This window comes from Vulpes vulpes, chromosome 5, assembly GCF_048418805.1.
Source record: "Vulpes vulpes isolate BD-2025 chromosome 5, VulVul3, whole genome shotgun sequence".
Taxonomy (NCBI): domain Eukaryota; kingdom Metazoa; phylum Chordata; class Mammalia; order Carnivora; family Canidae; genus Vulpes; species Vulpes vulpes.
Window position 1 is genome coordinate 82,475,058 of NC_132784.1, and position 23,810 is coordinate 82,498,867.

Below are 23,810 nucleotides of genomic sequence, written 5' to 3' on the forward strand. Positions count from 1 at the left end.
TGACTGGAAGACACCACAGCAGAACAGTTGAGTCTCTGCAACATAGTAGTCCTGGATTCATTCCCCTGCTCTTCTACTCTCTAGCTCTGGAACTCTGGGACAAAAAATGACCTTCCCTGACCTGCATTTTCTGCACCTGTAGAATGGGAAGATAAAGAATACTGACCTTCTAGAGCTACTTGGAGGAGGAAGCAAGTTAATTATTGCTCATGAAGGGCTTAGTACACTCCTTGAGCACCTGTTGGGGGCTTATTAAGTGGTAGCTGAATGTCTCATGGATACCTTATGGATCCAAGTGTACTAGTCTACAGTTGGGACTAGAGGAGAGAGGGAATGAAGAAGGAAAGGTGACTTAAAGTTTAAGAACTCATATAATTCAGAGATTAATGTGCTAGTAATGAAAATAGGAAGGGGGTTGGAGAGGAGAAGCATTTTTAGAAGGGAGAAGGTACTTTATTCAGTTTTGGCCATGTTGAGTTCAAGGTGATGAGATATTCAGGGATGCTCATCAGATATTGAGGGGCAGTGACAGGATATTGAGGGGGTGTTTTTTGCAGACATCCAGGGGTGCTATTGGGACATAGAGGGGGTCCTGTTTTCACATTGGTGGTGCTATTGGGATATGGAGGTCTGAGTTTAGGAAAGTTATGGGAATTCAAGCCTACATCTCAGGAGAGAGGTTAAAGTTAACACCACAGGTTTGGGAATGTTGTAGATACAGGTTAGAAATAAACTCCTGGAGACAATTCGAGGGTCTGGGGATGGTGTAGAGCTAAAGGACAGACCCTGGGAAATTCCTCCATGTTCAGGATCAGATGAAGAGGAAGCTAGGACCAATGAAGAAGAGGAGCAGAAATGTTTTAAATCTCGTTTTCTCTGAATAGTTTCAAAATCAGCCAGCAACATGAACCGAACATCAATCAGCTCCTTCCATGGAGAATCATGGTGTTGAATGAACACCTTGTTTCTCTGAAGGGAGAGTGTTAATGTTCTGTGTGTTCCAGTGTCTTCTAAATCACTAGGGCCAATGTGTAGTGCCCTGTGATGGGACATGCTATGCCCCCTGAACACCTATTACCTCTGAGTAATGGGCGGCAGTGGCCGCTACAGAAGTGGCCGTGTTTCGCATGGAGGCTTACACCTGCTCCATGTGCCGGATCTGGACGGAGCCACAGCCGCTGGAGTAGGGAAGATTCTCCCTACACTGAAGCTGACCAGAGAGGGAATTGGTTGGCCTTACCTGGCCGTCAGATGTTATTGCAAGAAATGCCACTTTAAGAAAGTGATAGACTGATCCTGTGGCGAAGGGGATTTGTGTTCATTCATTCTTTTGGTAAATATTTTTGAGAACCTACTATGTGCCTGGCACTCTCCTGGCACTGGAGATATAGCAGTGAATGAAGCAGACAAAACCCCTGCCCTCACGGAGCTTTCATTCCTGAGTGGGCAGATCAAATAAGCAAAATAAGTAAATAAAATCTTCAAAGCAATAAGGGCCATGGAGAAAAACAGGAAGGCCAGCAGGTATCAAGGACATAAGGGTCATAATTTTAAATGTTTGTGAGGTTAAAAAGAAGATCAGTGAGTTACCACCTGAGGCTACCTAAGGACAATGTTCCCAAGAGTGGGAGGGTTTGAGACCCAATGAGGGTGTCACTGATGGAAGAGAGTAGCAGCCATGAGGTCAGGGTGCAGGTGAGGACCACAATTACTAGAGCCCCAAGGGCCACACCTGAAGTGGAATGAGAGCCATGGACAGAAATGTCTGGGCAGGAGAGTGACTGAGCACTCACAGTGACTGGGCCCTGGGCTAGACCCTTCCCTGCACACACGTGCGCACACACACACACACACCCCTCCATTTCAATGTAGAACTGACAAGCTGTGTATTTCAAAGAGATGACTTTTCATAAAAACGTCTGACCTTCCTGGAGCTCTGCTTCCTCATCTGCAAACTGAGAGTAAGAATAATAGCACCTGCATATCACAGTGCCTCACACACAGCAGAAGCTCAGAACATGTTGTCCCCCTTTCTTATCCTTTCTCCATCCAAGTTCTTGCAAATTAAATAGCCATTCATACCTCTTCACTATTGTACATGACCTTGTGGTTTTAGATCACTATGCCAGTGAATACACTGGGTTTGAATGATTTCAGTTGACCTAACTTTACTATCTCTTTGACTGTTAAATGAATTCACGAATGTACATACGATAAATGTATTGTCTTTCCCTTTAAATCCAGGTGAAAGGATTTTACATACTGCACCAAGAAGGAACATATACACCAAAGCCATAAAGCCAAGTAAAAGCAGAACTCATGTAAATAATGACTCTTCTAGTGAAATATGTATTTAAGGTATCATGTTCTAATACACTACACATTTTTCTTCATCGGGAAAGAATAGCATAGCCAAAAGAAGCATATTGTTATTTTTCATGGAAACCCTAAGCTTTAAAAAACGTTAATGGCATCAAACTCACATGTAAATACCAAATTGCTAAAAGCAATAGCAATTAAATGTTTGATGTCAACAGAAGCACATTATCTAATGAGCTGTTTTCAGAAGTTAATAATGTGATTAATCACCGATTGATGAAAAACTCTGGAAAAGAAGGTTTTTTTTTCTGATACTAAGAACTCCACATCCAAGTGCTGCTGGGTGAGAGGCAGATCTCTGCTGATGTGGGACCACTTGAAGTCAGAGAGGGTGGTTGAAGTCAAAGAAAAAGAGCAGTGGACTCATCATGTGTCACTTACCATGGGGTCTCCTAAAATATTCCAGACTCTTGTCCCCAGCTTTGTGGGTCTAGTAGCCCTCAGAGTTTAGCAGGATTAGGAGGACCAACCTATGCTATGCAGACTTATGAAAGACTGATATACAAATCAGATTGATAGTATATTAACTTAAAATACAGATTAGAACTACCAAAGAGATGAGATTTCTCTCCGCCATGTGGAGACCTATATGGGGAACCAAATTGCAACAGGGATAATGGTAATTTCTTTATACATTCATTCAGCTTTTAATTGAGCATCTACTATGTGCAAGGCCCTGTTCTGGGCCCTGGGAGTGTAGCAGTGAACAAGAAACCCGAAAAACCCCTCCCTGCTCTCTTGGAGTGTACATTTTAATGGAGAGGCAGAGACAGATGATGAGGAAATACAAATGTATCGTGTCAGACACTAATGTGTGCTTTAGAGCCTTACCATTCCATGTGTGGCCTGGGCGCCTGCTGCATGGGCGCCATCTGGGAGCTTGTTAGAAAGGCAGAGTCTCAAGCCTTGCACCAATTCACAGAATCCGAATCATACATTTGAACAAGATTTCCAGGTGATTGGTGTGCACAAGTTTGAGAGGCACTGCTTTAGAGAAAAACCAAGATGAGGAAGATGGAGAATGTCAGGGCCAGGGATTGTTCTCTCTTAAAGAGTAGATGTAGTGACACTAGTTTAGAGCCCTGAAAGAAGAAAAGGAGGGAGCCATGGATGTCTGGGTGAAGAGCACTCTAGGTGGACGAATAAGCTGGTGCAAAGGTCCTGAGACAGGAGCATGTCCAGCACATTAGAGGAACAGTAGGAGGCTGGTAGGCTGGAGCAGAGTGAATTAAGGGAGTCCAGTGGGCTCTAAGGGCAGAGAAGTAACTAGGGTGGTTGGAAAGGCAGATCACTTAGGGTCTCTGAGAAATTATAAGGACTCTGATCCTTACTCTGAGGGGAATGGGAGCCTTTGGAAGGTTTTGAGCAAAGGAGTGTCATAATCTGAGTTTCTAAAGGATTATGCCGCTGCTGTGTTGCAAATAAACCGTAGAGTACAAGGGACAAGATAAGAGGCCATTGCAGTAATTCAAATGAGAGACGCTGGTAGCTTGGACCACAGTGGGGGCAGCAATAGAAAGAAGTGAACGGATTGTGGATTTATCACCTCTGTTTGGAGGTGATAAGGTTTGTCGATGAATAGAATGTTGGGTGAGAATAAAAGGGTAGGGTCAATATTGATGGCAAAGCTATTGACCAGAGCAACTAGAAGGAAGGAGTTGCAGTTTATTGAGTTGGAGACCATCACAAGAACGGGTTTGGGGGAGAAACTGAGAGTTGGGTTCTAGGCATAATAAATTTGAGGTATCTCTTCAGTATCCAATTAGAGATTGAGTTGGCAGTTGGATGTAGGAACCTGGAGCTCAGGGTAGTGGTCCTGGTTGGAGCTCTATCCCTGAACATCATCAGCATAGATGGTATTTAAAGCCATGGGTCTATGAGATCATCTAGGGTATGGGAGAGCAGAGAACTTGGGTAGGATTAGTGGACAGTACCACCAAACTGAAACAGCAAGTTGCAGTCCTCTTGTTCGCCAGGATAGACCTGTCCCAGCTGGATTCCCCACACCTGCCACTTGGGGCGGCACATTCCTAAGGGATGGACAAGCTCTTGCCTGCCCTTTGGCTCTCTTCTCTAGATTTCCTGTAGACCCACTCCCTTCCAAAAGCTCTTTCTTTTTCTTGCTGATTGTTTTGGTTGCTGTTTTCTTTACTCCAGTTCTAAGAACATATTTCTCTTTTTGATTGGACAGAAGTATCTTCCAAGCCTCCCCACCAGTGGTCATGGGGGAGACTCATCCATCTCACGTCATGGAACTTTTTCTTACATTTTCCTAACCCACCTTTCAAAAAGTTGAAAGAACCATACAGTGAACACCCAGGTTCTCACCACCTAGATTCCACGATTAGCATTTTACTCTTCTTTATCACATATTTATCTACCTGTCCTTCCATCCAGCCATTAATCCATCTTATTTTATTTTCTTGAGGCATTTCAAAGTAAGTTGTAACATCAGCAGACTTCAACCCTCAACACTTCAGCATGCATGCCATTGCCTAGAATCTAGTATTTATTTATGATGTTTAGGTAAAATTTACAAAGAGTGAGATGTATGGAGCTTAAGTATACCATTTGATGAGTTTTGACAGATGTATACACCTGCGTGTATACAGGTTATACACGCTGCCCTTTGCAGGTTAATTAATTCCAACCCCACCTCCAAAGAAGCACCTCTTCTTCTAATAACACACTCTTCCTACTGACAATAGCTTTGGTTACTCTTTACTCTGGCTTTGAGGGCAACTTGATCCTTATGATTAGACCAAGGCATTTCCAACCTGCCCCAACCAACCTGTGGTGGGGGTAGATCCATCTACTCAGCGATGTTTATTTGTCACTCACTCGGAGGTGGCTTTGCTGCAGTATTTAGAGACATCTCTCTGTGGCCTTTGCCTCCTTCCTCCAGTCCAACTCTGACCCTCAGATTTCTTCTCTCTTCTCTTTGGATTCCTGGACATCATCTGTGGAGAAAATTGATACCAATCCATCTTCCTCTTTCTCTTAATAAGAGTGAAGGCTAGTATTTATTGAGTACCTACTAGGGATCACACCAAAGCCCCACATGGACCTCTCGTCTCTCTGATGCCTCACAAAGTGATAGCCCCATTTTACAGATGAGGAAACAAAGACTCAGAGATCTTGAATAACTTACCCAAGGCAAGAGCCTTTCTCATCCCAAACCCTGCTCACCATCTCATGACTTGGGACCAGAGGTGTGGGGGCTACTTTCCCCCTCCCAATGCCCCTTGTCACATGGTCCCTCTGCTTTCCCACAGCCGTGGTGAAGAATCCACCCAACAACCTGTGGATCATCGCTGCGGTGCTGGCGCCCATTGCTGTGGTCACCGTCATCATCATCATCATCACTGCTGTGCTCTGCCGGAAGAACAAGAACGACTTCAAGCCAGATACCATGATGAACCTGCCTCAGAGAGCAAAGGTACGTGAGGTGGTGGGGAGAGACTGTGCTTGCCTTTTCTCTCTTGGCTTTGGAGGCCATTGCAAACACCTTCAGAAACATTCTCCAATCCCTAATTCTCAAAGAGACCCCTTATTTATTTTGATCTTTAAAAAATTAGAGTAAGGGCAGCCCAGGTGGCTCAGCAGTTTAGCACCTTCAGCCCAGGGCGTGATCCTGGAGACCCAGGATTGAGTTCCATGTCAGGTTCCCTGCATGGAGCCTGCTTCTCCCTCTGCCTGTGTCTCTGCCTCTCTCTCTCTCTGTCTCTCTCTGTGTCTCTCATGAATAAATAAAAAAATATTTAAAAAAAATTAGAGTAAACTAGGGGCACCTGGGTGGCTCAGTGATTGAACGTCTGCCCTTGGTTCAGGGCATGATCCTGGGGTGTGGGATCAAGTCCCGCATTGGGCTCCCTGCAGGGAGCCTGCTTCTCCCTCTACCTGTGTCTCTGCCTCTTTCTCTGTGTCTCTCATGAATAAATAAATAAAATCTTTTTTAAAAATTAGAGTAAATTGTACATAACATAAAATGTATCATCCTAACCATTTTCAAGTGTACAATTCCGTGGTGTTAAGTATATTCACATCGTTGAACACCCTTTATGTTTATAGTCAGGACATGATACCGAATGCTTATCTGGTGCTCTCTCTTTGTCATAAGTGCTTCCAATAGCTTTACATATAGCAACTCAATCCTCCCAGCAATAGCTTTAAGGAAGGGCCATTATTTTGCAAGTGAGGAAACTGAGGCACAGAAAATTAGGAGCTAGATAGACCTGCAAGGGGCCTTAGAGGTCATCTAATCTGACATCCTCCTTTTACAGAGAGACGACTTAAGATCACCCACAGTTAGGAGCAGAACTGATGGTAGAACCAGGTCTTTTGGCTCCTAATGCAGGGCTCTTTGGGGGCACATTAGACTCTCAAAGTTTTCCTTCTTCCATCAGCTGGAGGGGCTTATCTCCAAAGGCTGCCGTGATGGGCAAGCTGCAGAGCCTTGGCCCGGAGGTCATCAAACACCAGTTCAGTGGTTCCTCTGAAGCCTGGCTGGGAGCCCGTCCACCCTGCACAGCTTCCACACCTCCAATGACTGGGCAGGGAGTGGACTCAGGAAATTCTGAAGGCTACTTGTCCAGTCACATAGCTCCCTGCATATTCCCCGAGTGAAATATCATAATCTATAATACCTGATGTTTACACAATGCCTTATAATTTGCCGGGGTCTTCTGTGTCTGTCACATTTGCTCATCACAGCAGCCCTTTAAAGTAGGTCGTAGTCAGGGCAAGTTTTATTATTTTCACATTAGTGTTGAGAAAACCAAAGGAAAGAGAGACTGTGGGGATTTGTCCAAAGTCACATAACTAGCAGCAGAGGAGCGACTCAATGCCGGTACCTGTGCGTTTAGGCTCTCTCCACATGATACACCTTCTTGAACCCTGAGATTTGGCTGCCAGACTCCTATTCCAGCACCAGACTCCTGAGCTTTGTCTACCTGTGCAGAAGTGAAACGGCAAAGACGGTCCTTGCCAGGAGTCATGCATGCCTAGTCCTTTCGGGATGGTCACACCTCGCTTCAGCAAAAGCAATCAAATGAGTTTTATTGTTTATTAAACTAATTCACCTGTTGCAAAGCAGCAGCTTGATCAGATGCTCTGTGTATGAAAGAACCAAACTCCAAAGGATGTTGTTCTGTTTTTGTCGACCCAAAGGCACCTGCTTTCCAGGAGCAGCGCAGTGTTGGTAATTGTCCAAGCAGCGAGACGTGAAAGCGTTCCAAGAAGGGGTATTTCATTTCCATCTTAGCTTAGTTACAACCTGAGCCTTTCAGACATAACAGTAATTACCAGAATCTAATTGCAGCCGAGTCCAGGAATGTAAAACCTGCCACACTGAGGTTGTAAATGCCAACTTTGTGTTAGAGATTAAGCCAAATTTTTATTAATTTACCAAGGTGAGTTGGGCAGCCCACGATTTCAGCCATACCTTCTGGCTTGAGAGCTCTTTGAAGCTGGAAGAGATTCATGTTTGTGGGTTTTCAGAGCCCCTTTTATGTTCCTACCTGGTGTATCGTGCTTGAAGAGATACCTGGCCAATGTTGAAAATCAAGCCAATTTATGTTCCAAGAGAAGACTGGCCTCACTTGTGCGTGGTGGTGGTGGCTGTTTGCTCCTTCAGTGAGCCTGGGCTCCGCACTTTGATTTGCAAAGCCCTTTTATCATAGGAAGCCAGCGGCGTGGAACTGCCTCTTTCTTACTGCAGTCCTTCTGCTGTTGCAACCCAGGGACACTGCAGTGTTTGGGAGGAGAGAGCCACCTGCATCACTTCTCACAACCTGTGTGTGTGTGTGTGTGTGTGTGAGCAGAATTCATTTGATGCCAAGGGACAAGGAGGAATGAAGAAGTTAGCCTTCGTGACCAACCCACAGAGCGGGAGGATGGTCTCCTAGTCTCCGGGGACATCACTGCGTCTTTAGAATGCAGGCTGCAGGGCCAGAGGACATTCCCCGGATCCCTGCTGAGACGCAGTAATAGGCTTGACAGGCTAAGAGGAGGTGAGTGCGCCTGTCCTGGGAGCTGAGGCCAGGGCGTGCACACCCCTACTCTTCTTCAGAGACCGGGTACCATCGACGGAACCCTGTCACCATGGTGGTCATCTGGGCTTCTGCAGGTAGAAGGTTGAGAACCTGAGAAATACAGGCATCAAGTCTTTTGTGACCTTCTTTCTTTCTGGTTCATTTCTCTTTACTCTTTGTCATTCACAGCCTTTGTCCAGTGGTTCCCTTCCTATAATTGATGAGAACATGGCTCCCTGGAACAGGCAGCCTTATGGGAAAGTAGTTAGGGCCACACCCAGATGCAGGATGGAGCTTGGAGGGCCTGCAGTGGTTGGCATGACCGTCTGCTCGGGACAGGTCAGTCGCCCCCTAAAGGTGCCCAGCTGTTTCCTCTTTCTCACACACTACCTATGGGTCCTGTATGTACTTCACCCCTTTGTGTCTCAGTTTTTTCATCTGTGAAATGGGGATGATAACAGGATGTATTTATATGTTGTTGTGAAGATTAGGGGAGCTATGCAAGTTACTTTGAGCTGGGCCTGGCACATAAATATTACATTCGAGTCGGCCTTTCTTTTTTTCTTTCTTTTCAAGTTTAAAATAAATTAATTAACATATAGTGTATTATCAGTCTCAGAAGTAGAGTTCAGTGATTCATCAGTTGCATATGACACCCCATGCTCATTTCATTAAGTACCCTCTTTAATGCCTGTCACCCAGTTACCTCATCCCCCCCCCCACGTCCCCTCCAGCAACCTTCAATTTGATTCTTATGGTTAAGAGTCTCTCATGGTTTGTCTCCCTCTCTGATTTCATCTTTTGTGTGTGTGTGTGTGTTGATTTCATCTTTTTTTTATTTTTGCTTCCCTTCCCCCTTGCTCATCTGTTTTGTTTCTTAAATTCCACAGATCAGTGAAATCATGTGATATTTGTCTTTCTCTGAGTGACTTATTTCACTTAGCATAATTCCCTCTAGCTCCATCCATGTCATTGCAAATGACAAGATTTCATTCTTTTTGATAGCTGAGCAATATTCCATTGTGTGTGTGTGTGTGTGTGTGTGTGTGTATCACATCCTCTTTATCCATTCATCTGTCGATTGGCTTTTGTAACTATATATACTTTTTTCTTAAAAGGTCTGGATAACATGTCTGCCTTTGAAATTGTTGGGGATTATTTTGATCTGCTAATTTTACAGAACTCGTTGAAGCAGCTATAGATACTTCATGATGTCTCAGCAGTGTCAAGGGTCACTAGTGTGTGTCCAATGGCAATTAATGAATCGCAGGTGATTGCGAATGTCATCAGTCAGAGGAGTAAGGGACTAGTCTTGAGTCTTTCACCACTTAGCTGTGTGATCTTAGGCAAGTCACTGACCTTTCTGAGCTTTTGTGTTCTTACTGTAAAACGAAGACTATGATGTTCCTCCCAGAGGTGATTGTGAGCATGAAATGAGGTGTCAGTGTTTTGCAGGCTGTAAGTATTGAACATACATGGGAACTGTTATTATTAACCTAACAGTGGCCACTGTTGAACTCGTCAATCCTTAATGTCTCTCTGCTCACTCATTGTCAGCGCAGTCCCCTGAAGGATCCAGCAGATAGCTTCAACACAGTGTAAAGGGTGAGGGACCAAATCCAGGGAGAATGGGGGCAAAAAGGAGGCCAGGGCCAGCTTGTTGTCTTTACTAGGTTCTTGGGAAGTCTTAAGTGCCATTGGAGACTCTCAATTCCTCTTCACAGACAGGCCAGGAGTCTTAGCACGAGAGCCAGGCCAAGTATGGTTAGTAGATGCCCAATCAAGATGGCAGACTCTAGAAGGAGAGGAGAGGCCCTGGGAAGAACCATCAGGCAGTGGTTAGATATTTTGGCTCTGCATCACACAGAACTGGATGCCAATCCCAGCCCTGCCACAGACCAGCTGCATGAGCCTGGGGAAGTGGCTTGACCTCTCCAAACCTCTGATTCTTTATCTTTAAAATGGAGAATCATCATAATAATACCCACCTTGAACTACAGTGGGGATGAAATGTCTTAATTGATTTCCTGCATTCGGCACTGTACTAGTAATATCAAACGTTCCTTGAGGGCAGCAGAGGATCAGATATTATTCATCTTTATATCTCCTGCACTAGGCACAGTCCCTGGCACAAGCCAGTGCCCAAGAACTCTAGTCGGCACTATGCTAACTAGGATAATGGGGGCCTGGAGGTATTACAGAAAAGGAGTCACCAGGAGGTACAGCTGAGCAGCCAGGTCCAGGCAGGCTGTGAAGGGCCCTGATGCCTTGCTGAAGAGTCTGAGTGCTGTGAAACATTTTTAATGGGGGAGTGACGTGACCTGATGTGGTTTTCAGGGAGATTAACTTTGGAAGCTTGTCCAGGATGAGCCTAGAAAAGATGTGAATGGAAGCAACAATACCAAGCCAGGAGACAATAAAACAGTGGACCTGGGGGGAAAATGTCAGCTTCTAGAAACATTTCAGTTGAATCCACTTGGTGACCATTGGTGGGAGGAGCAGATAGTCCAGTAGTCTAGGAACATGACCAGGTTGTTCAAAGGCTCATTCCATTTCATGAGGCCCCACAGGAAGGAGGGAAATGAACAAACACTATTTCAGAAGCACGTTGCCAGCTCCTGGCACAGAATTGGGATCAGAGTGTGTCACCATTTGGGATCAGAGTGTGTGTCTCAGCCAAGAGGGAACAATGAGCACACTTCCCAGAGTGAGTTTCCCCAGGAATGGGGTGGGGGGGGGGGGAAGGCCAATAGCAGAACTACAAGCAGCTTGACATGAGAAAGCTTTGCTGGATTTAGCAATAAAACTCCATCCTGGGGCAGCCCCGGTGGTTCAGCGGTTTAGCGCCGTCTTCAGTCGAGGGTGTGATCCTGGAGACCGGGATCGAATCCCATGTCAGCCTCCCTGCATGGAGCCTGCTTCTCCCTCTGCCTGTGTCTTTGCCCCTCTCTCTCTCTCCCTCTCTCTCTTTCTGAGTCTCTCATGAATAAATAAATAAATCTTTAAAAAATAATACAATAAAACTCCATCCTGCCCTGAGATGCGGCAGGAAGATGTGATGGGTTGGGCCGCAGTCCTAGACTGATCCATCTAGCTGGGTGCTCCCTGCTAGATGGATTTAGGAAAAGTCACTATTGAAGGGGGAGCTCCTTATCATGCCAAGTTCTGAGTGAAACCATGTGGTGGAGGTTGAGTTTCATCCCCAGATTTTCTTGAGGAGAATCACTGATTTCTCTTTCACTTGGTCTGTGATGTAATAAGAAGGCAAACAGTCTTAACGAGTATTCATGGAGCACTTACTGTGTGCCAGGCACTTCACAAAATGCTGAACATGCCTTTACTACTTAATCCATGCAGCATGTCTTTGAGGGTGGTTAAGTCATTTTCACATCCTTATATATTGGATCCTGTTTACCCTACTATTATCTCCACTTACAGGTGAGGAAACCCACGTGCTGAGAATTTCAGTGTCTTATCCGAGGTCACCTAGCTAATACGTGGTAGAGCTGGGATTGGAACCTAGGCAGTGTGTTTTGGAGCTGGTACTCTCCACCACCCCACTGTCCTGCCTCAAATCTCTGTTGTGCTGCTCTGGGGCAGAAAGCAGAATAGAGACACTCCTAGGAACTGTTTAAACACGCCTCTTGGTTTTTTATTGCCCTACTAATGGATGTCTGTTGGGCTTTGCTCACAGCTGCCCAATTCACGTGGGATTTCAGACATTGTGCAATAAAAGCCTTGCTAATTACCCAGTAATGAATCATAGGAGAGCCATAGGTCTGGATTTGAGTGATTCCATAAATTCCATTTTATTATTAATGATTGTACTGCCGCACATGTGGAAGCATGTTTCTTTCCCTCTGTTTGCAGAGCTGTGATTCCTCTTTAAAACCCAGGGGTGGTGTAAATAAAGCAGACCTGATTGTCTTCATTTCTCATATGAGAAAATTAAGGTTCAGAATTCAAGCAACTTGGCAAAGTCACACGCCTCTTACTACACATAAAACCATGTGAAAGTGGGGTTCGGGGATGACAGGTCATTCCTAGACAGGAGAGGATACTGGACTTACTTCACGTATCAATTAAGAGTCTCGAATTAGCAATATCCAGTGACTTACTATTGGTGGTTTAAAATTCTTGAAAGAAGTTTGTTCTCACACGCATATTTGCATCTTATTTATGCTCTTCTATGGAGAGTCTGTAGCTAGGTGGAATGAGCACAGATTCTGATTTTGCAGACAGGAATTATGGGGGAGATTTGAGCTCACCCTTGTTCATCGGAAAGCTAAGTGTGGTACTGTCACATGCACGCTCCTGCCCGTCCTCTCTCAAAGCCATCATTGGTCACACTTTGTCAGGAATAGGACCACAAATCCATTCCCTCTTTGCAGCCCGTGCAAGGCTTTGATTATGCCAAGCAGCACCTGGGCCAGCAAGGCGCCGATGAGGAGGTCGTCCCTGTGACTCAGGAAACGGTGGTCCTCCCGCTTCCCGTCAGAGATGCTCCTGCCTCTCAGGAAAGAGACATCACCCAGGATGGAAGCACCATCAAGACGGCCAAGTCCACCGAAACCCGAAAGAGGTAGGCACGGGGCCAGCTTCCGCCTCTCTCTATCAGCAAGGGGAATAACTGATGGTGAGAGCAGCTGAAGCCCTCAAGTTCATACCACTTTCCTCTTTAAAAAGTCCCCTTCGTGCTTGTTTTGAATATTTGGGAAGGAGACTGAGGGAGATGATGAGAATCTTAATACTTGTTTCTTATGAGCCACGCTTTGTAAGGTTTGATGACACTGATCAGCCAACAACAGCAGAGCTTTAGCTTTCATATGTATTACAACAAATTTGGCACTGGTGTCATGCTTGTATTATTTAACTTATAAGTGGTGCCTTTGATTCAGTAGAGTTGGATTTTATCTGGCCGTTTTTCAAGGTTTGAGTTCAAAAACCATTTTGGGAAGGGGGTGCCTGGGTGTCTTAGTTGGTTGAGCATCTGACTCTTGGTTTCAGCTAAGTTCATGATCTCAGAGTGGTGGGATCAGGGTTGTGGGATTGGGCCCCTGCATGGGGCTCCATGTTCAGCAGGGAGTCAGTTTGAGATTCTCTCCCCACTACCCTTCCACCTGCCTCTCTCTCTCTCCCTCAAATAAATAAATAAATCTTAAACAAATTTTTTTAGGAGTGTTTACCATAAATAGAGCACTTTGACAGGCATGGGAAGGGCTACAGAAAGGTTTATGATTGAGTCGTGACCCCAAGGATCTCATGATAGAGAGACAGAGAGAAAAATACCTGAAAACCAAGCATGATGTGCAGTGCTCATAGGGGAGTCTGAACAAAGTGCTGTGGAAAAGAGAGGGGGAAGAGCTTAATTCCGATGAGGGAAAGGATGGTGGAGGAGCTTGTTTTAGCTAGACCTCAGAGGGTGAGTGGAGCACCAATAGCTGGGGAGAGATAAAGGTGTCCAGTCCAAAGGAGCTGGGGGAAAAGAGGGATCAGCACACATTCACTTAATGGTGAGTGTCCCTAGGGTTTAGAGTTCACAGTGGTTGGGATGCAGTGAAGGATGAAACCAGAAGATGCAGGGAAGGATGAAACCAGAAGATGCAGGGAAGGATGAAACCAGAAGTAGGGGGGCTTAACTGCCAGGTAAGGGACTTTGACCTGTATTCTCCAGGCAATGGCAAGCCACTAAAAGTTCTTCAGCAAGACAGTGACATCCAGCCTGTATTTTAGAAAGACTGCTCCAATGGCAATGTGGATGATAGATGGGAGAGGTTAGGCTAGAGGCCAGGAGACTCACTGTAAGGACTTTACAATAGTCTTATAAAGAGGTAATGAACTCTATGACAAGCCCTGTTGGCTGGCCAAACCAACTCCCATTGCCAAGTCCCTTCTCCCTTCTCCACCACAGTGGAGGCTGGAAAAGCTACATCATCCCTGCCTCCTTCCTTTTCTCCTTCCCTTCACCTAACATTTTGGTTAAGTGTTGTTCACCAGGCACCGAGGATGTGGCAGTGAACAAGACAAAGCTCCTACTGTCATGGTGCTTACAATCTGGAGGAGAAAGATAGACAACGAACAAATAGAGAAGTAGATACATAGTAAGTCGGGTGGTGATGTGTGTGAAGAAGAAAACCACAGCAACGTAAGAGGATAGAGCAATGGAAGGGGGTAGGGGTGTGATGCTGTTTTAGCTAGGAGGTCAGGGAAGGCCTTTCTGATAGAGTGACACTTGAGAAAGACCTGAATGAAATGATGTGTATGCCTCAAGGCTATCTTGGACAAGAACATTCCAAGCAGATGGAACAGTATGTGCAAAGCCCAGAGGAGGAAATCTCTTAACATACTGAAGAAGAGCAACAAGGCCAGTGTGAACTAGGGAGGAAGTGGTGGCAGATGGGTCAGAGAAGTTGCCTGAAGTTGATCATGTCAGGCTTTACAGACCAAAGTCAGGACTTGGAATTTTATTGTGAACTTAGATCAGAAGTCATTGGAAGGTTTTGAGAACAGTGACATGATGTGACTTGCAGTAAAACTGCAAGGCGAGAGATGGTGGTGTGGGCCAAGGCATGGAAGTGTGAGAACTGATGGGATGCTAAACATGTTTTGAAGGAAGAGCTAACAAGGCTTGCTTGGAATGAAATATAGAGGGATGAATTTGCCATTGGTTTTGTTGGAGAGGACCAGAAGAGAAGAAATCTGTAGGGGATAATCATGAGTTTGGATGTGGGCATGTTAAGTTTGAGATGCCTGTTGGGCATGCAAGTGGAAGTGTTCACAACTCAACTCTTGGGTTCAGAGGAGGGGTCCAGAGTAGAAATATAAGTGGAGGAGTTGTCAGCATTTAGTTATTTAAAGCTATGGCACTGGATGAGGTCACCTAGGAGAGTATAGGTAGAGAAGAGATCCAAGACCTGACCTCTGGAACATTGCAATGATTAGAGGTCCAAATGAGGAAGAGTCAGCATAGGAGACCGAAAAGCATCAGGGGGAAAAGGCATGAGGAGGACAAAGCAAGAAAGGAATCCAAGAAGCCAAGAGAAGAGAGTAATTTGAGGGGGAAGAAAGGATTGTCTGTGTCAGGTACATAAATTTTGCACTGGAGTCATGCAGCCAAGGCTCTGTGTTTTTCCCTCCAGGAGTTCTTGGTATCTCAGAAAGGGGTACAGAGAAAGGTATAGAGGAAAAAGGTTGAATTTCAGCTTGAGTAGGAAAGAAGGTTGAGGAGATATGGATTAGTTATCTATTCCTCCACCACACACTCCTCCAAAGCTTAGCAGCTTAAAACAACAGCCATTTCTTTAGCTCATGATTTTTGGTGGATTGGAAGTTTGAGCTGAGCTCAGGTAGGTGGTGGTTCTGGGCTGAGCTAGACTCAACTGATCTCAGCTGGGCTCACTCATGCATCTATAGTAAGGCAGTGGGCTGTCTGGTCTGGCTTGCTGCTGATAGCCTTGTCTGGGGCGGCCCGGTCTCTGGGGCCTCCTTCCACATGGTCTCTCATCCTCTGGCAGGCTAGCTCTGGCTTTCTCACAGGGTGGTTACAGCAAGAAAATAAGCCCCCAAGTTTAAGCACTTCTTCATTCTTTGCTTCTTTTATGTTTGCTACTGTCCTGTTGGCCAAAGCAAGACACATGGTCTAGTCCAGAGTCAGTGTGGGAGGTGGCTACCCAAGCTTGGTTACGGGGAGGTGGACTGCAGCAGTCTGCCCCAGCATGGGGAGTTGAAACATATAGAGAAGTAATAGATGAATTATCTGAATTGACTGGCAAATAGAATTACTTACAGTATTATTCCCATTATGATCTTTGCCAAATACAATAAAGGCATGTTAACAACCTATTTATCACCTATTAGAGGACGCTAAAAGGAAATAAATAGAATTACTAAAATTAGGATATTAACACAGCACTACTGGGAAGAATAAAAATTCTTTTCCACCCATTCTACTTGAGTGATTTAAAATCATATAAAGATTTATTTTTAAAAAATTCTTTTTTTAGAACAAGCATTTCTTCTTGAATGAGAAAGGCATCTACCCTTGGTAATCAAATTCGATTACTTATCCCTAGAATTTTATTAAGAAATATTAGCTTATGAAATAAATATAAAGAAAACAATGCCGACACAGCTGAGTGATTTCTATATTTGCTTCATAATGTATCTGTAAAAATAGAATTTTACTAAGGGCTGGCTATATCATGGCCAAAGCTATGCGAGAAACCCCACTTCTGTTCAAGTTCAGCTGACCACGGGAGTCTCTAATCATTTGGAAAAATATTAAGATGCCAAAACCAACAGCAGACCCATCAGGCATTTATTTTTCTGGCCTTTCCATCTTGCCGCATCAGTTCCCTCATTCCTGCTGGTTGAGGACTCCATGACCTATCAGGACGGGTCTGTTAGGTGATCCAAAAAGTTTTACAAGTGAAACACAGGAGAAACCAGGAGTGGGTGGTCATGAAAATATCTCGATTTTTTTTTTTTATGAATATCTCGATTTTTAAGCCTGTTTTTAAAACTATTTTAATACTGAAATCTGAGGGTTCAGCCACTTGCCAGACAACCAGACAGTTGTTGTTGCAGGTCCTGTTCCTCTAGCCAAGGCTCTTGGTGATGCAATTTTGTTGATCTGTGACTGCAATTCATGGGTGAGGTTAGAGAATCAACCTCATAGGGACAGTCATTCAATTCAGTGATTGGCCCTAACTGTTCAGCAACTGATTAATCTCTCCCCCACCTACCCCGGATTCATGACTCTTCATCCAGGCTCCACGTACACCCATATCCCCAGAAGAGGGCCTATTGAGTTCAGTACCCCAGGACCATAGCCTTACAGTTGGCCCTTTCTTGCTTTGTTACTGTCGTGTGAGTGGACATACACACGTGCAAATCTCACTCTCTGTTTTTGACCAGAAGTTTGAGTTGATGGCTCCGTGTAAACATAATCTATAAACTGATGAAAGAGTAAAACAGAGGTGGAGTTTCTCTCCAGAAATGTATTCATTCAAAAAAAAAAAAAAAAAAAGGAAAGAAAGAAATATATTCATTCATACCTTTCCCAGGAGTGAGAGAAAAAAGCCAGAAAACTGTTTCAGGATCAAATGAAGGAAAGAATATGCTAATGCCATTAAGTATTTTATGATCGTAAAATAGGTTACAAGAAGCCCTTCTCCTTCTTTCCTCTGTGGACCTCAGCGAAAGTCTTGTTGTCCCAATAAAGCCAGTTGGAAGAGTGGGTGCCATTAACTGTGGGGTTCTGAAAACAATCCCAGGGCTTATGTCTTCTCTGTGGATGTATATTTGTATGGCTGGCACTCAGTGATCCAATAGCGTTGGATAAATAATATACATTTAATAAATAAATACTTTATCCATATTTTCCCAGGCTGCATTCTTTGTATTACTGTCTTATGGTGAAAGAGATCTGGGGCCAAATAAACTGGGAAATGCTGGATTAAACAAAAGGAGAGGAGTCTCTTTATGATAGGACTGAGCAGGGCCTTTGATATGTTAATGTGCATCAGGAATATCCAAAGAAGGAATACAATAGACAACATTTCCCAAACTTGCAGTTGTCTGAGGCAGTTTGGCCAGGAACATCTCATTTGGCTCTGTTGTTCTGTGGAACCCTCTGGGCAGATGTTGCTTTCTCCCATGGATGTGAGTGGACGCTCTCACTGGTGGTGATTTTAGGGTGCTGAAGAGTATAGAACCAAGGATTTTTAATTCCCAGAGGATGGGGAGGGAAAAGGAAGGGGAAAAAAGAGGAGGTATTCACAAGGATACACAGCTTCCACTTAAGGAGCTGCCTACTTACTGAGCAAGCGCTACATTTTATTCCAGCCAATTTTCCATTGTAGAGGCTGGATGTCTTTAGGTTCTGAATTTGGACAGTTGACCGTAAAAGAATTAGAGGTTTGATGAGGTGTCTGGACATTTGCCTCCTGACTGTCTCCACAGAGGGGAAGGCAGTTGGTCTTTATGATGATCTGAGGCCTGAGGAAGCATGAACCTCAGCAGGGTCCCCAAAAGCCCATTTCTCACGGACTTCCAGAAGACCAGAATCGGCCCCCAGGGAAGGGGAGAGGGCCCTGTGGCTTGCTGTGCGTAAAGGCCTGCCTCATCTGGGATGTTGTGGGAGACAGTAAAGGAGAGGTGCCCTGTCACGTGGGCAGAGCCCCTACCTGCAGGGGAAGTCCTGGTTTCCAGGACTGATCCGCCGCTTCCTAACCCAGCCCAGAACAAAACACTCCACCCCCTTGAGCATCACATTCCTCACTTGCTGAACAAGGGTGATGATCACCAAATCAGTAGATGGTCCTAATGATTCACTGAGAGTTTTGAAAGCATTCGCGTAGTCCTTGGCACCTAGATGGCGCTTCCAATGGGGAGCTCTTGGAGAACATGGGTGGCGTCTTAGTATCTCTGTATGCCAGTGTACCTGGCACAGTGCCAGGCGCAGAGCCGATGTGCGTAAAGTATTTCCTGAAGAAATGAATAGCTCACATTGGTAGTTTCAGATGTAAGGGGTCGCCAGTTGACACAGTCAAAGAACGTGTGCATGCATGCGCTTGTGTGTGAGACAGAGCAGAGAACTCAGGGGTGGGGTGACTTTAGTGGTCAAGGTACATTCTGTACAGAGAACCATGTCTTATGCGTGTCCCTGCAGATGCCACGTGAATCAAATGCTCTGCAGCGCTATTCAAAGTGCTGTGTTTTAAAAGGAGGGCACGCTTACAAACCCCATCACCACCGTTTCCATAGTCACTGGGGGTTAATGGAACAGAGATGGGACCTGAGGGCCACACTCGCTGAACTTGTCTCCAGAGCTAAGCACTCCACCTAAATGACATACTTCACGAAGACCAGCTGCTTCACCCAGGCCGAAGTGTGGGGCTGCTTTTGTTTTGTTTCTTTTCCTGTATCATTCATTCTTTGTGGGTGAAACCAGAATGAAAGGCGACAGACATAAACTGTGCAAATAAAATAACCTTGAGAGGAGGCTGCTGGAGTCGCAACTTACCGTCTTCCTGTTGCTATGGTTACTTCCAGCAGGTCGCCCAGTGAGAATGGCTCTGTCATCAGCAACGAATCAGGGAAGCCCAGCTCGGGGAGGCGCTCGCCCCAGAATGTCATGGCACAGCAGAAAGTGACAAAGGAGGAGGCACGGAAGAGAAATGGTGAGAAGCCTTCCTTGCCAACACCAGCCCTGAGCCCATCCCACACACGCTTGCGCACATACGTGTGCCCACACTCACATGCACCTGTGTGCTTTCACTCTAGGGTCTTCTCTCTGATGTGCCCCCCAGAAAGGTCAGGAGTGTGCTACCTGCCTCCTGGGATACTGCCCGTCCCCCTTCTCTGAATTATTCTGACTCACCCTCCCTGCCGCCTGTGCTTCTGGAATTGCCTAGTGCTTTAGAAAAGCCCTGTGCAGAATGAGCCGATGTGTGCCTTGCGATTTTTCTAATTCTTGGCTGAATGGACAGGATTCCCAGCACCGGATCCACTAAGGGGGCCAGGTCTCTGAAACGCTGCTTGTCTTGGAGATTTTCCCCCTCATTTTCTTGCCCTGACTCCCTTGATAAGTTTCAGGGGTTCAGTCTCTGCCAGTAAATCCAGATATTGCTAATCGACCTCTCCCAGGAAAAACAACACAGTAATAAATCTGTCGTTATAAAAATCAGCCTGTGCTTCTGCCTTGATTCTCTAGGGAAGCGTAACCATTTGATCTCTCCCTCACACAGATCTTTTCCTTCCCTATAAAGGATGGGTGTTGGGGTTTATTTATAAGTCACTGGAGCTGCCTTATTGTGTGGTGGTACCATCCATGCCTGGCATCCGTTGGCCATGACTGTGTGTCACCTCCTCCCGGTCCCACCTTTGTGCGTCCCTTCTGTGCGTGATGCTGACTGACTGGAGCCCAGGTTCAAGTACCCGGTGCTGCCACTCAGTTCAGAAGAAATTCTTTTCAGCTTTCAGTGGGTTGTTAGGTGGAGTCCTACAGAAATGCCAAGTGAAAAGCTGGATAATCTAGCACTCAGGTTAGCTGTGCTTCCCTTTTAAAGGGATGTGATGGAATATGAATCAGGGCCTCTCTCTTGGAGCTAGTGCCAGAAGATTCTTTTGTTTTCAAATGTCACTGATTTCTTTTTTTCTGACCCAAAAAAAGAAAGAAAGAAAGAAAGAAAGAAAGAAAGAAAGAAAGAAAGAAAGAAAAAGAGAGAGAAAGAAATAAAGAAAAAGAAAAAGAAGAAAAGGAATAATGACACAATGGATTTTTCTTCTGCTGGGCAAATGTGGCCCTCATTCCCATTTCCAGCCATTATGTAAAGCACTGGCTTAAATTGTCATAGTGATTTCATTCTGGAACTTCTTCTCCTGACTTCCCCATGCCCTATAACAGAGACTGCTTTCTACACCAGAATCCAGGTCTGGCATGTGGGGTTTTCTTGGAATAGCGATCCTACCTGGGACCACCAGAAATCCTACCTATCAGCTCTCTGCCAAACCAGCTCACAGAAGGCTTCCCAGAAATATGTAAAGTCTAGTCAAAGTCTGTCCTCCCACACATGCTCCATCACCCACCCCAGTGCTCAAATGACCTTGAATAAAACTCAGCCTGTGTCTTTCTCAGACCTTCTTACTATGCATATGATAACACACACATATCTGTTTTGTTGGATTGCTTTGTTTTTTTATAAAATGCATCAGTGTACATAGTGTTCTATGCCCTTTCTCTTGCTTAGGAACGTACAATGCACAGACTTCTTTGCAGTAAGTCAGTAAATTATATTTACAAGATGATGCCTTTCCCTCTCCCTTGCATTTAATCCATAGAAGAGGAGGGAGCAGGGCATGTTTCCGACCCCATCACTCCCTGCCCTGGCTGGTGAGACACTGACCTGCCCAAAACGTTCCTGCTGACCTTCCGTTCTTGTTTTCCACAGCTCTGCCTGCCTCCTTATTGTTTAGGTCACTTTGATTATTTAAATATCAGGCACAGAAATAACACGAGCCAGGTGCATGAATAAAATCCAATTACTGTGCTAGGTTGAGGTTTTAATGTGTTTGTTCTATTAAAAAGCCATCCTTTCTCCACATTTATCGTGCTCCATTGCATTTTATTTCTGCCAGAGGTAAACCCAGTGAGCTTCCAGGGGTGATGGCTTCCCTTTCACCACAGGTCCCCATTCAGTGAGGTGCAGTTTGAAATTTTCAAACAGAAATGATGGGGCCAATTGGTTTGCTGAAAATTCAGCAGATGCCGAAGTACATCAGAATTCTAGGCTGGACCTTCTGTGGAACCTATACTTGTCCTTTTTTATCACAGAGCTCCACTTTATACCATATCATAGCCATGATCTTCATCAAAATATCAGTAGTGTATTTTATTGGATTGGAAGAGGAATCAAAGGAGGGAAGAAGGGAAAGAAGGAAGGAAGGAGGAGGAGGGAAAGAAGGAGGGAAGGAGGGAAGGAAGACAGGAAAGGAGGTAGATTACTGATTTATGTAAGTTAAAACCAACAGCACAAGTAAGACACAATGAGATCGGGGAACGGTTGCATTTATGATGATGATGATGACGGTGACGTTTGGTGGGGGACCCTTCCACAGTTTAACTGTGGTGCTTTCCTTTATCATTCTCTCATACTTTTCCCTTTAGGGACTAATTATGCATCAAATATTCCCATGAATCTGCTGGACTCCCTCACTTTCATATATCGAGATTTAATGTAATATCTTTTTCTGTAGGTCTTTGGGGAGGGGGGCAGGATAACTATTTTTCTCTTAAACCTGAAGGGATTATTGTGCCAAATCTGGATTTTTTTTGAGAATAAGGTTGGGACAGAACTGTAGTTCATGCAATTTCCAGGGTATCCTTTTTCCATCCCATTCTAGTTATGTTCTCTCCTTACCCTGTCCACAGGGTGCGAAGTGAGGGAGTCACCACCCAGAATCAATAAAAAGACTGAGTACCAACCATCTCTTCACCTTCTGAGCAGTGTAGTAATAGCATAACTTTGACTTCTACGAGCTCCATGTGTTTTGCACGGACTAAGAACTAACAACAGTCTCCTTTTCTAAGTCACCACAATTTTTTGTCATTCCTTCCTTCCTGCCTTCATTTATTTGACAAATCCTTAGTAAAAGCCCACCACATGTTAGACATTGTTAAGGCAATAGGCATCAACCTTTTCAAAGGTGGGCCAGAACAGAGCTAGATTCCAGGGACGGGGTGGGGGCAGGTTCAATCAATACACATCAGCAGTGATAAGTGCTGTGAAGAAAACATAGCAGGGTGATGGACAGGGATAAGGAAGGGCTTTTTCAAGCTGCAGTTGAAAAATAAGAAGGAATGGGGCATGCCAAGATCTAAGGAAAGAGCATTCTGAGCAGAGGGAACACCTAATGCAGAAGCCCAGAGGTGAGAACAAGCCTGATGTGTTCAGAAGGCCCTTGTACCTGGAGCAAAGCAGATGAGGGAAATGTGCTCAGCCGATTGTCGGGGCCAGATCATAAAGACTCGGTTTTATTCTGAAAGTGGTGAAGGCTTCAGAGGGTTCTGATCGAGTAGTACTGTGATCTGGTTATCCATCCTGGCTGCTGTGAGTATGTATCTTAGGTAGAAAGACAAGAGTGGAAGCTCCCATGAGGGAGATTGTTTAGGTGGATTAGGTACGTACTGCTGTGTAACAAATTGCCCCCAACACTTGGCAACCAAAAATGGCAATCAGTGTTTATTATCCTCATGTGGTATCTGTGGATCAGGAATTCAGAGGTGGCTTAGTTGGGTGGTTCAGGCTCAGAGTACCCCCGGAGGTCCCAGTCAGGATGTTGACTTGGGCTGTAGTCATCTAAAGACATGACGGGGCCTGCAGAATCCACTTATATGAAGGCTCCCTCACATAGTTGTTGGCAGGAGTCTCAGTTCCTTGCCACATGGGCCTCTCCATGGGGCTGCTTGAGTGCCCTCATAACATGGCAGCTGACTTTCCCCAGAGTCAGTGATCCAGGAGAGAGCAAGGTGGAAGCCACAGGCTTTTTTATGACCTAGCCTTGGAAGTAACACATTGTCATGTCTGCGATTTCCTATTGGTTACACAGCTCAGTCCTATTCATCGTGGCTATGAATATCAGGAGGCGAGAATCACTGGGTGCCATCTTGGAGGCTGGCTGCCATAGATGGTTTTCACAGCAGTTGCCCAGGTGGGAGATAATGGTGGCCAGGCAAGAGTTGTCCAGCAAAGCTCTACTCTAAAGAGATGTCTGAGCAGAGATTTTCTTCTGTCATTGGCTGTTTGGTGTCCTGCTGCTATTTTGCAAATGAGTTCACAGAACCAAAAAATACTCCAATGATATAGCCTGATGTTAGACTCTGAAGTGTTTTAGCCA

General features: G+C 45.1%; 1 protein-coding gene across 7 annotated transcripts in view; it reads left to right on the top strand.

The window, feature by feature from the left end:
• The window catches only part of KIAA1549L (KIAA1549 like), a 263,343-nt gene that overhangs the window by 179,614 nt on the left and 59,919 nt on the right, over window positions 1-23,810 (top strand). For 6 of the 7 annotated variants that reach the window (XM_072759088.1, XM_072759084.1, XM_072759085.1 and 3 more), the window contains 3 exons: window positions 5,655-5,818; window positions 12,803-12,993; window positions 19,467-19,594. In XM_072759088.1, coding sequence (XP_072615189.1) covers window positions 5,655-5,818; window positions 12,803-12,993; window positions 19,467-19,594 — 483 coding nt within the window. The remainder of the gene's footprint in view (window positions 1-5,654; window positions 5,819-12,802; window positions 12,994-19,466; window positions 19,595-23,810) is intronic. The other variant, XM_072759086.1, reaches the window with a different exon arrangement.